Source organism: Lithobates pipiens, unplaced genomic scaffold (genome assembly GCF_037356315.1).
Source record: "Lithobates pipiens isolate NorthernLeopardFrog02 unplaced genomic scaffold, aLitPip1_a1.2 Scaffold_18, whole genome shotgun sequence".
NCBI classification, from domain to species: domain Eukaryota; kingdom Metazoa; phylum Chordata; class Amphibia; order Anura; family Ranidae; genus Lithobates; species Lithobates pipiens.
The window spans coordinates 647,277,546-647,294,334 of NW_027507758.1; the positions used below are offsets into that span (position 1 = coordinate 647,277,546).

General features: G+C 45.8%; 2 protein-coding genes across 10 annotated transcripts in view; both read left to right on the top strand.

The window, feature by feature from the left end:
- Nucleotides 1-16,789, top strand: part of LOC143989546 (uncharacterized) — a 600,653-nt gene that overhangs the window by 573,479 nt on the left and 10,385 nt on the right. For 8 of the 9 annotated variants that reach the window (XM_077489712.1, XM_077489719.1, XM_077489711.1 and 5 more), the window contains one exon: nucleotides 16,166-16,225. The exons of the other annotated variant lie outside the window; for it this stretch is intronic. In XM_077489712.1, coding sequence (XP_077345838.1) covers nucleotides 16,166-16,225 — 60 coding nt within the window. The remainder of the gene's footprint in view (nucleotides 1-16,165; nucleotides 16,226-16,789) is intronic. 9 annotated transcript variants of the gene reach the window in all.
- LOC143989564 (uncharacterized) overlaps nucleotides 1-16,789 on the top strand; it is a 241,547-nt gene that overhangs the window by 161,312 nt on the left and 63,446 nt on the right. The gene's annotated exons all lie outside the window — the stretch shown is intronic.

The following is a 16,789-nucleotide window of genomic DNA, read 5'->3' on the forward strand; positions in this document are numbered from 1 at the left end:
AGGCACACCACGCCCACTAACTCCTGCAGATGGCTGTATTAGAGAACAACAGCAATAAAGGGTAGATACAGGTGTATACTGCGCTGGAGACACACAACACCCACTAACTCCTGCAGATGGCTGTATTAGAGAACGCCAGCAATAAAGGGTAGATACAGGTGTATATTGTGCTGTGCTGGAGGCACACAACACCCACTAACTCCTGCAGATGGCTGTATTAGAGAACAACAGCAATAAAGGGTAGATACATGTGTATACTGTGCTGGAGGCACACAACGCCCACTAACTCCTGCAGATGGCTGTATTAGAGAACAACAGCAATAAAGTGTAGATACAGGTGTATACTGCGCTGGAGACACACAACACACACTAACTCCTGCAGATGGCTGTATTAGAGAACGCCAGCAATAAAGGGTAGATACAGGTGTATATTGTGCTGTGCTGGAGGCACACAACACCCACTAACTCCTGCAGATGGCTGTATTAGAGAACAACAGCAATAAAGGGTAGATACATGTGTATACTGTGCTGGAGGCACACAACGCCCACTAATTCCTGCAGACAGCTGTATTAGAGAACAACCGCAATAAAGGGTAGATACAGGTGTATACTGTGCTGGAGGCACACAACACCCACTAACTCCTGCAGATGGCTTTATTAGAGAACATCAGCAATAAAGGGTAGATACAAGTGTATATTGTGCTGGAGGCACACAATGCCCACTAACTCCTGCAGATGGCTGTATTAGAGAACAACAGAAATAAAGGGTAGATACAGGTGTATACTGCGCTGGAAGCACACAACACCCACTAATTCCTGCAGACAGCTGTATTAGAGAACAACAGCAATAAAGGGTAGATACAGGTGTATACTGTGCTGGAGGCACACAACACCCACTAACTCCTGCAGATGGCTGTATTAGAGAACGCCAGCAATAAAGGGTAAATACAGGTGTATACTGCGCTGGAGGCACACAACACCCACTAACTCCTGCAGATGGCTGTATTAGAGAACACCAGCAATAAAGGGTAGATACAGGTGTATATTGTGCTGTGCTGGAGGCACACAACAGCCACTAACTCCTTCAGATGGCTGTATTAGAGAACAACAGCAATAAAGGGTAGATATAGGTGTATACTGCGCTGGAGGCACACAACACCTACTAACTCCTGCAGATTACTGTATTAGAGAACAACAGTAATACAGGGTAGATACAGGTGTATACTGCGCTGGAGGCACACAACACCCACTAACTCCTGCAGACAGCTGTATTAGAGAACAACAGCAATAAAGGGTAGATACAGGTGTATATTGTGCTGTGCTGGAGGCACACAACACCCACTAACTCCTGCAGATGGCTGTATTAGAGAACAATAGCAATAAAGGGTAGATGCAGGTGTATATTGTGATGTGCTGGAGGCACACAACACCTACTAACTCCTGCAGATGGCTGTATTAGAGAACAACAGAAATAAAGGGTAGATACAGATGTATACTGTGTTGGAGGCACACAACACCCACTAACTCCTGCAGATGGCTGTATTAGAGAACAATAGCAATAAAGGGTAGATGCAGGTGTATATTGTGATGTGCTGGAGGCACACAACACCTACTAACTCCTGCAGATGGCTGTATTAGAGAACAACAGAAATAAAGGGTATATACAGATGTATACTGTGTTGGAGGCACACAACACCCACTAACTCCTGCAGATGGCTGTATTAGAGAACAACAGCAATAAAGGGTAGATGCAGGTGTATATTGTGTTGTGCTGGAGGCACACAACACCCACTAACTCCTGCAGACGGCTGTATTATAGAACAACAGCAATAAAGGGTAGATACAGGTGTATATTGTGCTGTGCTGGAGGCACACAACACCCATTAACTCCTGCAGATGGCTGTATTAGAGAACAACAGCAATAAAGGGTAGATACAGGTGTATACTACGCTGGAGGCACGCAACACCCACTAACTCCTGCAGATGGCTGTATTAGAGAACATCAGCAATAAAGGGTAGATACAAGTGTATATTGTGCTGGAGGCACACAACGCCCACTAACTCCTGCAGATGGCTGTATTAGAGAACAACAGAAATAAAGGGTAGATACAGGTGTATACTGCGCTGGAGGTACACAACACCCACTAACTCCTGCAGATGGCTGTATTAGAGAACAACAGCAATAAAGGGTTGATATAGGTGTATACTGCGCTGGAGGCACACAACACCTACTAACTCCTGCAGATGACTGTATTAGAGAACAAAAGCAATAAAGGGTAGATACAGGTGTATACTGCGCTGGAGACACACAACACCCACTAACTCCTGCAGATGGCTGTATTAGAGAACGCCAGCAATAAAGGGTAGATACAGGTGTATATTGTGCTGTGCTGGAGGCACACAAAACCCACTAACTCCTGCAGATGACTGTATTAGAGAACATCAGCAATAAAGGATAGATACAGGTGTATATTGTGCTGGAGGCACACAACGCCCACTAACTCCTGCAGATGGCTGTATTAGAGAACAACAGAAATAAAGGGTAGATACAGATGTATACTGTTTTGGAGGCACACAACACCCACTAACTCCTGCAGATGGCTGTATTAGAGAACACCAGCAATAAAGGGTAGATGCAGGTGTATATTGTGTTGTGCTGGAGGCACACAACACCTACTAACTCCTGCAGATGGCTGTATTAGAGAACAACAGCAAAAAGGGTAGATACAGGTGTATACTGCGCTGGAGGCACACAACACCCACTAACTCCTGCAGACGGCTGTATTATAGAACAACAGCAATAAAGGGTAGATACAGGTGTATATTGTGCTGTGCTGGAGGCACACAACACCCATTAACTCCTGCAGATGGCTGTATTAGAGAACAACAGCAATAAAGGGTAGATACAGGTGTATACTACGCCGGAGGCACACAACACCCACTATGTCCTGCAGATGGCTGTATTAGAGAACATCAGCAATAAAGGGTAGATACAAGTGTATATTGTGCTGGAGGCACACAATGCCCACTAACTCCTGCAGATGGCTGTATTAGAGAACAACAGAAATAAAGGGTAGATACAGGTGTATACTGCGCTGGAAGCACACAACACCCACTAATTCCTGCAGACAGCTGTATTAGAGAACAACAGCAATAAAGGGTAAATACAGGTGTATACTGTGCTGGAGGCACACAACACCCACTAACTCCTGCAGATGGCTGTATTAGAGAACGCCAGCAATAAAGGGTAAATACAGGTGTATACTGCGCTGGAGGCACACAACACCCACTAACTCCTGCAGATGGCTGTATTAGAGAACACCAGCAATAAAGGGTAGATACAGGTGTATATTGTGCTGTGCTGGAGGCACACAACAGCCACTAACTCCTGCAGATGGCTGTATTAGAGAACAACAGCAATAAAGGGTAGATATAGGTGTATACTGCGTTGGAGGCACACAACACCTACTAACTCCTGCAGATTACTGTATTAGAGAACAACAGCAATACAGGGTAGATACAGGTGTATACTGCGCTGGAGGCACACAACACCCACTAACTCCTGCAGACAGCTGTATTAGAGAACAACAGCAATAAAGGGTAGATACAGGTGTATATTGTGCTGTGCTGGAGGCACACAACACCCACTAACTCCTGCAGATGGCTGTATTAGAGAACAATAGCAATAAAGGGTAGATGCAGGTGTATATTGTGATGTGCTGGAGGCACACAACACCTACTAACTCCTGCAGATGGCTGTATTAGAGAACAACAGCAATACAGGGTAGATACAGGTGTATACTGCGCTGGAGGCACACAACACCCACTAACTCCTGCAGACAGCTGTATTAGAGAACAACAGCAATAAAGGGTAGATACAGGTGTATATTGTGCTGTGCTGGAGGCACACAACACCCACTAACTCCTGCAGATGGCTGTATTAGAGAACAACAGCAATAAAGGGTAGATACATGTGTATACTGTGCTGGAGGCACGCAACGCCCACTAACTCCTGCAGATGGCTGTATTAGAGAACAACAGCAATAAAGGGTAGATATAGGTGTATACTGCGCTGGAGACACACAACACCCACTAACTCCTGCAGATGGCTGTATTAGAGAACGCCAGCAATAAAGGGTAGATACAGGTGTATATTGTGCTGTGCTGGAGGCACACAACACCCACTAACTCCTGCAGACAGCTGTATTAGAGAACAACAGCAATAAAGGGTAGATACAGGTGTATATTGTGCTGTGCTGGAGGCACACAACACCCACTAACTCCTGCAGATGGCTGTATTAGAGAACAACAGCAATAAAGGGTAGATACATGTGTATACTGTGCTGGAGGCACACAACGCCCACTAATTCCTGCAGACAGCTGTATTAGAGAACAACCGCAATAAAGGATAGATACAGGTGTATACTGTGCTGGAGGCACACAACACCCACTAACTCCTGCAGATGGCTGTATTAGAGAACGCCAGCAATAAAGGGTAAATACAGGTGTATACTGCGCTGGAGGCACACAACACCCACTAACTCCTGCAGATGGCTGTATTAGAGAACACCAGCAATAAAGGGTAGATACAGGTGTATATTGTGCTGTGCTGGAGGCACACAACAGCCACTAACTCCTGCAGATGGCTGTATTAGAGAACAACAGCAATAAAGGGTAGATATAGGTGTATACTGCGCTGGAGGCACACAACAGCCACTAACTCCTGCAGATTACTGTATTAGAGAACAACAGCAATACAGGGTAGATACAGGTGTATACTGCGCTGGAGGCACACAACACCCACTAACTCCTGCAGACAGCTGTATTAGAGAACAACAGCAATAAAGGGTAGATACAGGTGTATTTTGTGCTGTGCTGGAGGCACACAACACCCACTAACTCCTGCAGATGGCTGTATTAGAGAACAATAGCAATAAAGGGTAGATGCAGGTGTATATTGTGATGTGCTGGAGGCACACAACACCTACTAACTCCTGCAGATGGCTGTATTAGAGAACAACAGAAATAAAGGGTAGATACAGATGTATACTGTGTTGGAGGCACACAACACCCACTAACTCCTGCAGATGGCTGTATTAGAGAACACCAGCAATAAAGGGTAGATGCAGGTGTATATTGTGTTGTGCTGGAGGCACACAACACCTACTAACTCCTGCAGATGGCTGTATTAGAGAACAACAGCAAAAAGGGTAAATACAGGTGTATTCTGCGCTGGAGGCACACAACACCCACTAACTCCTGCAGACGGCTGTATTATAGAACAACAGCAATAAAGGGTAGATACAGGTGTATATTGTGCTGTGCTGGAGGCACACAACACCCACTAACTCCTGCAGATGGCTGTATTAGAGAACAACAGCAATAAAGGGTAGATACAGGTGTATACTACGCTGGAGGCACGCAACACCCACTAACTCCTGCAGATGGCTGTATTAGAGAACATCAGCAATAAAGGGTAGATACAAGTGTATATTGTGCTGGAGGCACACAACGCCCACTAACTCCTGCAGATGGCTGTATTAGAGAACAACAGAAATAAAGGGTAGATACAGGTGTATACTGCGCTGGAGGTACACAACACCCACTAACTCCTGCAGATGGCTGTATTAGAGAACAACAGCAATAAAGGGTAGATATAGGTGTATACTGCGCTGGAGGCACACAACACCTACTAACTCCTGCAGATGACTGTATTAGAGAACAACAGCAATAAAGGGTAGATACAGGTGTATACTGCGCTGGAGACACACAACACCCACTAACTCCTGCAGATGGCTGTAATTAGAGAACGCCAGCAATAAAGGGTAGATACAGGTGTATATTGTGCTGGAGGCACACAACGCCCACTAACTCCTGCAGATGGCTGTATTAGAGAACAACAGAAATAAAGGGTAGGTACAGATGTATACTGTTTTGGAGGCACACAACACCCACTAACTCCTGCAGATGGCTGTATTAGAGAACACCAGCAATAAAGGGTAGATGCAGGTGTATATTGTGTTGTGCTGGAGGCACACAACACCTACTAACTCCTGCAGATGGCTGTATTAGAGAACAACAGCAAAAAGGGTAGATACAGGTGTATACTGCGCTGGAGGCACACAACACCCACTAACTCCTGCAGACGGCTGTATTATAGAACAACAGCAATAAAGGGTAGATACAGGTGTATATTGTGCTGTGCTGGAGGCACACAACACCCATTAACTCCTACAGATGGCTGTATTAGAGAACAACAGCAATAAAGGGTAGATACAGGTGTATACTGTGTCGGAGGCACACAACACCCACTAACTCCTGCAGATGGCTGTATTAGAGAACATCAGCAATAAAGGGTAGATACAAGTGTATATTGTGCTGGAGGCACACAATGCCCACTAACTCCTGCGGATGGCTGTATTAGAGAACAACAGAAATAAAGGGTAGATACAGGTGTATACTGCGCTGGAAGCACACAACACCCACTAATTCCTGCAGACAGCTGTATTAGAGAACAACAGCAATAAAGGGTAGATACAGGTGTATACTGTGCTGGAGGCACACAACACCCACTAACTCCTGCAGATGGCTGTATTAGAGAACGCCAGCAATAAAGGGTAAATACAGGTGTATACTGCGCTGGAGGCACACAACACCCACTAACTCCTGCAGATGGCTGTATTAGAGAACACCAGCAATAAAGGGTAGATACAGGTGTATATTGTGCTGTGCTGGAGGCACACAACACCCACTAACTCCTGCAGATGGCTGTATTAGAGAACAATAGCAATAAAGGGTAGATGCAGGTGTATATTGTGATGTGCTGGAGGCACACAACACCTACTAACTCCTGCAGATGGCTGTATTAGAGAACAACAGCAATACAGGGTAGATACAGGTGTATACTGCGCTGGAGGCACACAACACCCACTAACTCCTGCAGACAGCTGTATTAGAGAACAACAGCAATAAAGGGTAGATACAGGTGTATATTGTGCTGTGCTGGAGGCACACAACACCCACTAACTCCTGCAGATGGCTGTATTAGAGAACAACAGCAATAAAGGGTAGATACATGTGTATACTGTGCTGGAGGCACGCAACGCCCACTAACTCCTGCAGATGGCTGTATTAGAGAACAACAGCAATAAAGGGTAGATATAGGTGTATACTGCGCTGGAGACACACAACACCCACTAACTCCTGCAGATGGCTGTATTAGAGAACGCCAGCAATAAAGGGTAGATACAGGTGTATATTGTGCTGTGCTGGAGGCACACAACACCCACTAACTCCTGCAGACAGCTGTATTAGAGAACAACAGCAATAAAGGGTAGATACAGGTGTATATTGTGCTGTGCTGGAGGCACACAACACCCACTAACTCCTGCAGATGGCTGTATTAGAGAACAACAGCAATAAAGGGTAGATACATGTGTATACTGTGCTGGAGGCACACAACGCCCACTAATTCCTGCAGACAGCTGTATTAGAGAACAACCGCAATAAAGGATAGATACAGGTGTATACTGTGCTGGAGGCACACAACACCCACTAACTCCTGCAGATGGCTGTATTAGAGAACGCCAGCAATAAAGGGTAAATACAGGTGTATACTGCGCTGGAGGCACACAACACCCACTAACTCCTGCAGATGGCTGTATTAGAGAACACCAGCAATAAAGGGTAGATACAGGTGTATATTGTGCTGTGCTGGAGGCACACAACAGCCACTAACTCCTGCAGATGGCTGTATTAGAGAACAACAGCAATAAAGGGTAGATATAGGTGTATACTGCGCTGGAGGCACACAACAGCCACTAACTCCTGCAGATTACTGTATTAGAGAACAACAGCAATACAGGGTAGATACAGGTGTATACTGCGCTGGAGGCACACAACACCCACTAACTTCTGCAGACAGCTGTATTAGAGAACAACAGCAATAAAGGGTAGATACAGGTGTATTTTGTGCTGTGCTGGAGGCACACAACACCCACTAACTCCTGCAGATGGCTGTATTAGAGAACAATAGCAATAAAGGGTAGATGCAGGTGTATATTGTGATGTGCTGGAGGCACACAACACCTACTAACTCCTGCAGATGGCTGTATTAGAGAACAACAGAAATAAAGGGTAGATACAGATGTATACTGTGTTGGAGGCACACAACACCCACTAACTCCTGCAGATGGCTGTATTAGAGAACACCAGCAATAAAGGGTAGATGCAGGTGTATATTGTGTTGTGCTGGAGGCACACAACACCTACTAACTCCTGCAGATGGCTGTATTAGAGAACAACAGCAAAAAGGGTAAATACAGGTGTATTCTGCGCTGGAGGCACACAACACCCACTAACTCCTGCAGACGGCTGTATTATAGAACAACAGCAATAAAGGGTAGATACAGGTGTATATTGTGCTGTGCTGGAGGCACACAACACCCATTAACTCCTGCAGATGGCTGTATTAGAGAACAACAGCAATAAAGGGTAGATACAGGTGTATACTACGCTGGAGGCACGCAACACCCACTAACTCCTGCAGATGGCTGTATTAGAGAACATCAGCAATAAAGGGTAGATACAAGTGTATATTGTGCTGGAGGCACACAACGCCCACTAACTCCTGCAGATGGCTGTATTAGAGAACAACAGAAATAAAGGGTAGATACAGGTGTATACTGCGCTGGAGGTACACAACACCCACTAACTCCTGCAGATGGCTGTATTAGAGAACAACAGCAATAAAGGGTAGATATAGGTGTATACTGCGCTGGAGGCACACAACACCTACTAACTCCTGCAGATGACTGTATTAGAGAACAACAGCAATAAAGGGTAGATACAGGTGTATACTGCGCTGGAGACACACAACACCCACTAACTCCTGCAGATGGCTGTAATTAGAGAACGCCAGCAATAAAGGGTAGATACAGGTGTATATTGTGCTGGAGGCACACAACGCCCACTAACTCCTGCAGATGGCTGTATTAGAGAACAACAGAAATAAAGGGTAGGTACAGATGTATACTGTTTTGGAGGCACACAACACCCACTATCTCCTGCAGATGGCTGTATTAGAGAACACCAGCAATAAAGGGTAGATGCAGGTGTATATTGTGTTGTGCTGGAGGCACACAACACCTACTAACTCCTGCAGATGGCTGTATTAGAGAACAACAGCAAAAAGGGTAGATACAGGTGTATACTGCGCTGGAGGCACACAACACCCACTAACTCCTGCAGACGGCTGTATTATAGAACAACAGCAATAAAGGGTAGATACAGGTGTATATTGTGCTGTGCTGGAGGCACACAACACCCATTAACTCCTACAGATGGCTGTATTAGAGAACAACAGCAATAAAGGGTAGATACAGGTGTATACTGTGCCGGAGGCACACAACACCCACTAACTCCTGCAGATGGCTGTATTAGAGAACATCAGCAATAAAGGGTAGATACAAGTGTATATTGTGCTGGAGGCACACAATGCCCACTAACTCCTGCGGATGGCTGTATTAGAGAACAACAGAAATAAAGGGTAGATACAGGTGTATACTGCGCTGGAAGCACACAACACCCACTAATTCCTGCAGACAGCTGTATTAGAGAACAACAGCAATAAAGGGTAGATACAGGTGTATACTGTGCTGGAGGCACACAACACCCACTAACTCCTGCAGATGGCTGTATTAGAGAACGCCAGCAATAAAGGGTAAATACAGGTGTATACTGCGCTGGAGGCACACAACACCCACTAACTCCTGCAGATGGCTGTATTAGAGAACACCAGCAATAAAGGGTAGATACAGGTGTATATTGTGCTGTGCTGGAGGCACACAACAGCCACTAACTCCTGCAGATGGCTGTATTAGAGAACAACAGCAATAAAGGGTAGATATAGGTGTATACTGCGTTGGAGGCACACAACACCTACTAACTCCTGCAGATTACTGTATTAGAGAACAACAGCAATACAGGGTAGATATAGGTGTATACTGCGCTGGAGGCACACAACACCCACTAACTCCTGCAGACAGCTGTATTAGAGAACAACAGCAATAAAGGGTAGATACAGGTGTATATTGTGCTGTGCTGGAGGCACACAACACCCACTAACTCCTGCAGATGGCTGTATTAGAGAACAATAGCAATAAAGGGTAGATGCAGGTGTATATTGTGATGTGCTTGAGGCGCACAACACCTACTAACTCCTGCAGATGGCTGTATTAGAGAACAACAGCAATACAGGGTAGATACAGGTGTATACTGCGCTGGAGGCACACAACACCCACTAACTCCTGCAGACAGCTGTATTAGAGAACAACAGCAATAAAGGGTAGATACAGGTGTATATTGTGCTGTGCTGGAGGCACACAACACCCACTAACTCCTGCAGATGGCTGTATTAGAGAACAACAGCAATAAAGGGTAGATACATGTGTATACTGTGCTGGAGGCACACAACGCCCACTAACTCCTGCAGATGGCTGTATTAGAGAACAACAGCAATAAAGGGTAGATACAGGTGTATACTGCGCTGGAGACACACAACACCCACTAACTCCTGCAGATGGCTGTATTAGAGAACGCCAGCAATAAAGGGTAGATACAGGTGTATATTGTGTTGTGCTGGAGGCACACAACACCCACTAACTCCTGCAGATGGCTGTATTAGAGAACAACAGCAATAAAGGGTAGATACATGTGTATACTGTGCTGGAGGCACACAATGCCCACTAACTCCTGCAGATGGCTGTATTAGAGAACAACAGCAATAAAGGGTAGATACAGGTGTATACTGCGCTGGAGACACACAACACCCACTAACTCCTGCAGATGGCTGTATTAGAGAACGGCAGCAATAAAGGGTAGATACAGGTGTATATTGTGCTGTGCTGGAGGCACACAACACCCACTAACTCCTGCAGATGGCTGTATTAGAGAACAACAGCAATGAAGGGTAGATATAGCTGTATACTGCGCTGGAGGCACACAACACCTACTAACTCCTGCAGATTACTGTATTAGAGAACAACAGCAATACAGGGTAGATACAGGTGTATACTGCGCTGGAGGCACACAACACCCACTAACTCCTGCAGACAGCTGTATTAGAGAACAACAGCAATAAAGGGTAGATACAGGTGTATATTGTGCTGTGCTGGAGGCACACAACACCCACTAACTCCTGCAGATGGCTGTATTAGAGAACAATAGCAATAAAGGGTAGATGCAGGTGTATATTGTGATGTGCTGGAGGCACACAACACCTACTAACTCCTGCAGATGGCTGTATTAGAGAACAACAGCAATACAGGGTAGATACAGGTGTATACTGCGCTGGAGGCACACAACACCCACTAACTCCTGCAGACAGCTGTATTAGAGAACAACAGCAATAAAGGGTAGATACAGGTGTATATTGTGCTGTGCTGGAGGCACACAATACCCACTAACTCCTGCAGATGGCTGTATTAGAGAACAACAGCAATAAAGGGTAGATACAGGTGTATACTGCGCTGGAGACACACAACACCCACTAACTCCTGCAGATGGCTGTATTAGAGAACGCCAGCAATAAAGGGTAGATACAGGTGTATATTGTGCTGTGCTGGAGGCACACAACACCCACTAACTCCTGCAGATGGCTGTATTAGAGAACGCCAGCAATAAAGGGTAGATACATGTGTATACTGTGCTGGAGGCACACAACGCCCACTAACTCCTGCAGATGGCTGTATTAGAGAACAACAGCAATAAAGGGTAGATACAGGTGTATACTGCGCTGGAGACACACAACACCCACTAACTCCTGCAGATGGCTGTATTAGAGAACGCCAGCAATAAAGGGTAGATACAGGTGTATATTGTGCTGTGCTGGAGGCACACAACACCCACTAACTCCTGCAGACAGCTGTATTAGAGAACAACAGCAATAAAGGGTAGATACAGGTGTATACTGTGCTGGAGGCACACAACACCCACTAACTCCTGCAGATGGCTGTATTAGAGAACGCCAGCAATAAAGGGTAAATACAGGTGTATACTGCGCTGGAGGCACACAACACCCACTAACTCCTGCAGATGGCTGTATTAGAGAACACCAGCAATAAAGGGTAGATACAGGTGTATATTGTGCTGTGCTGGAGGCACACAACAGCCACTAACTCCTGCAGATGGCTGTATTAGAGAACAACAGCAATAAAGGGTAGATATAGGTGTATACTGCGCTGGAGGCACACAACAGCCACTAACTCCTGCAGATTACTGTATTAGAGAACAACAGCAATACAGGGTAGATACAGGTGTATACTGCGCTGGAGGCACACAACACCCACTAACTCCTGCAGACAGCTGTATTAGAGAACAACAGCAATAAAGGGTAGATACAGGTGTATATTGTGCTGTGCTGGAGGCACACAACACCCACTAACTCCTGCAGATGGCTGTATTAGAGAACAATAGCAATAAAGGGTAGATGCAGGTGTATATTGTGATGTGCTGGAGGCACACAACACCTACTAACTCCTGCAGATGGCTGTATTAGAGAACAACAGCAATACAGGGTAGATACAGGTGTATACTGCGCTGGAGGCACACAACACCCACTAACTCCTGCAGACAGCTGTATTAGAGAATAACAGCAAGAAAGGGTAGATACAGGTGTATATTGTGCTGTGCTGGAGGCACACAACACCCACTAACTCCTGCAGATGGCTGTATTAGAGAACAACAGCAATAAAGGGTAGATACATGTGTATACTGTGCTGGAGGCACACAACGCCCACTAACTCCTGCAGATGGCTGTATTAGAGAACAACAGCAATAAAGGGTAGATACAGGTGTATACTGCGCTGGAGGCACACAACACCCACTAACTCCTGCAGATGGCTGTATTAGAGAACACCAGTAATAAATGGTAGATACAGGTGTATACTGTGCTGGAGGTACAAAACACCCACTAATTCCTGCAGATGCCTTTATTATAGGACACCAGCAGTAAAGGGTAGATACAGGTGTGTATTGTGCTGTGCTGGAGGCATATAACACCCACTAATTCCTGCAGATGACTGTATTAAAGAACAACGGCAATAAAGGGTAGATACAGGTGTATACTGCGCTGGAGGCACACAGCACACACTAACTCCTGCAGATGGCTCTATTAGAGAACAACAGCAATAAAGGGTAAATACAGGTGTATATTGTGCTGTGCTGGAGGCACACAACACCCACTAACTCCTGCAGATGGCTGTATTAGAGAACAACAGCAATAAAGGGTAGATACATGTGTATACTGCGCTGGAGGCACACAGCAGCTACTAACTCCTGCAGATACCTGTATTAAAGAACACCAACAATAAAGGGTAGATACAGGTGTATATTGTGCTGTGATGGAGGCACCCAACACCTACTAACTCCTGCAGATGGCTGTATTAGAGAACACCAGCAGTAAAGGGTAGATACAGGTGTATATTGTGCTGTTCTGGAGGCACACGACACCCACTAACCTCTGCAGATGGTTGTATTAGAGAACAACAGCAATAAAGGGTAGATACAGGTGTATATTGCGCTGGAGGCACACAACACCCACTAACTCCTGCAAATACCTGTATTAAAGAACACCAGCAATAAAGGATAGATACAGGTGTATATTGTGCTGTGCTGGAGGCACACAACACCCACTAACTCCTGCAGGTGGCTGTATTAGAGGACACCAGCAATAAAGGGTAGATACAGGTGTATATTGTACTGTGCTGGAGGCACACAACACCCACTAACTCCTGCAGATGGCTGTATTAGAGAACACCAGCAATAAAGGTAGATACAGGTATACACTGTGCTGTGCTGTAGGCACACAACACCCACTAACTACTGCAGATGCCTGTATGATAGAAATCCAGAAATAAAGGGTAGATACAGGTGTATAATGTGCTGTGCTGGAGACACACAACACCCACTAACTCCCGCAGATGGCTGTATTAGAGAACAACAGAAATACAGGATGGCGCAGTGCATTGTGGGCCGTGAGCGACACACGAATTTGGCAGGAACGGTCCATAACGTTCGGTGTTCGCTGAACGTGCGAACAGCCGATGTTCTAGTTCGAATCGAACACCAAGCTCATCCCTAATGGGCGCTGGTGAGGCTGCACTGATGGACGCTGGTGAGGCTGCGCTGATGATCGCTGGGAGGCTGCATTGATGGGTGCTGGTGAGGCTGCTTGTGTGTGTATTTATATATGTGTATATACTGTATGTGTGTGTGTGTGCGTATACGTGTGTTTACATGTATGTATGCACATTTTATGTATGCACTTTTAATCCTGACCCTTTATATGTGTACATTACAAACTGATTTTTTTTACTGCTTGTTCATAGTACCAGCAAGAAAATGCTGCTCCACTGAAAAGAGACCCATACTTAGATTGCTTTTCAGAAGCATTTGACTGTTGGTAAAGAGGCAATATGTTGTCTCCTCACCACCTGCTTTATCACTACTATGCTGCATGCAATGCACACAGTTGCAGGGGGTTGCAGTGCCGTCCCATTCACCTAGGGGTATACTAAAAGGGTGCCCTGCATCTCCTCCTATCCAGCTTCTTTCTGCTGCCCCCATGTGCTCTGCAGCCCCCCCTGTGCTTTTTCCTGCCCCCTTATCCCCACAGCTCTGCAGTGTTCTCGCCTCTCCTGCCGGCTACTGTGGTGGATCTGTCAGGATGAAGCCTTCTCTGAATGGAGAGTCAGTGATCCATACCGATCCCTGACTCTGTCTATTCATAACTGAAACATAGTAAACTGTTTACTATGCTTCAGTTTATGAATGAAGGCGGAGCCTCTGTAAAGTGCTCTTCCTGTCCATTCATTCTGTGCTGTTGAGACTCCAGAGAAGGAGATGGTGAGCTGCGTCCTCAGTCTCCTTTCTTTGTCTCAAAGGTGAAACATCAGAGGTCTGTTTAGACTCCTGATATCTCACCAAAGTCCCCCAATGGGGCTCCTAAAAAATATTTTAAAAAAAATTATAAAAAAAAATGAATAAAACAAACGGTAGAAAAATAAAAAACTACCGACATCAGTGGTAGAACTACCACACAAACTTCACACTTGCGGCCGGGCCCCGGCATTCCGCCACTGGGCCCCGTCTGGGGGGTCAGGGGGGCCCTTCATGGTTTCTTGCATTGGGACCCTTAAGGTTCCAGTTATGCCACTCGTGTGTACATTCTAGAACATTCACAAAACCCAAATAATATACACTAATTTGGGTTATTTTTACTAAAGCAATGTAGCAATATAAATTTTGGCCCAAATTTATGAAGAAAAATGACTAATTTGCTAAATTTTATGACTGAAACAAAGAAAAAAGCATTTTCCTGACAGGCTCCATGGCAGCATATGTGTGGGTTAGCCCCGCCTCCATAACTACCCAATAGGACCCCTCTCCCATAAATCTTTGCTCCTGGCTGCTATCCGTGTTCCTTTTTTGTCCTCCTCCATAGGACAGGTGTTTCTCCTACCTGAAGATACCTTCACTACGATCAAAATCGTCCGATTGTCAAGCTATGTTCCTCCGATAGGCCCTGACTGTTAAGCATAGGTATGGAGTGTATGGCAGAGTAGCGCTGAAGACATGGATCCTGAGTATCTACAGTGCGCACGGCCTGTTTTGGCTATCTATGTGAGGTGGCCATTATCTGCCAGGATGACTGGTGGTGTGTGTCTGACATTTTAGGCCAGGTGATCGTTGGTGGAGTGGTGAGCTTTTAAAATTGCCATGGCAGCAGTGTTTGTGTGTTACCTGTATTTCCTGTGTGTTCCCAGCTGGTGGTATGCATGGCGCTGACGCTTCTGCGTTCCAGCAGCCTTTTCCCCTGTTTTTGGGTCCAGCGCTGCGTTCTGCGCATGCACAGACCCGATCCGAAGCGAGGCTTGGTTCTCACGCATGCGCGTGGGCACCTCGCACCTGACGTCGCCGATGACGTCACGGGCGCCACATTTAAAATCAGCAAAGAGCTGTCAGAGCCCCAGGAATGATTGCAGAGGACTCAGCGATTTCCCGGGGCTAATTGCTGAAAGGTGTAAGGTAGGACTGATTACTATGATTGGTGTTTATGCTATTTTCTGAGTCTATCAGCTTATGGGGGTTTTGTATTATTTTACAGTTAGTGATCTGTATACATGGATGCCTCACTGCCCCCTAGTGGCCAGCCCGCTTGTAGCAGGTATGTACATAGCTGGATTGCTGTGTATTTTGTGGAGAATATTAGCATTATATACCAGCTTGTCTTTACCTTTCCTTCTCTCTCTTGTATATTTCCTTTATAGCCCTTCTAGGTCTGATCCACAGCATAGTTCTCATAGTCGCAGTGGATCGTCAAAATCGCACCACCAAAAATCCTCCTCAAAGTCTAGTCATCATAGATCTTCCAGATTTGAACAGTGCAGTAAAGATTATTCTCACCCCCCTTCTTCTCACTCTAGTAAGAGGCCAGAAAAGTCATGCTGGGGTTGTAGGATGCTTGTTCCAACAGGCAAATCGCTCTGCGATCACTGCCTTTCTAAAGCCGCAGATGAGAGAGATGGTGCAGACCAACGTTTGGAGTCAATGGTGAGACGGGTTATGAAGGAGTCTTTGCAGCAAAGGGAAGTTCAACAGCCCTGTGAGCCCCCATCAGACCCATTATGCCCCCCAGTGGGAGAAGGTCTATTACAAGAGACATGGGAATCCTCCCAACCAAGTCGCCACTCTGCTCCTGTCTCAGACAGCGAATCGGAGCTGGAGGATC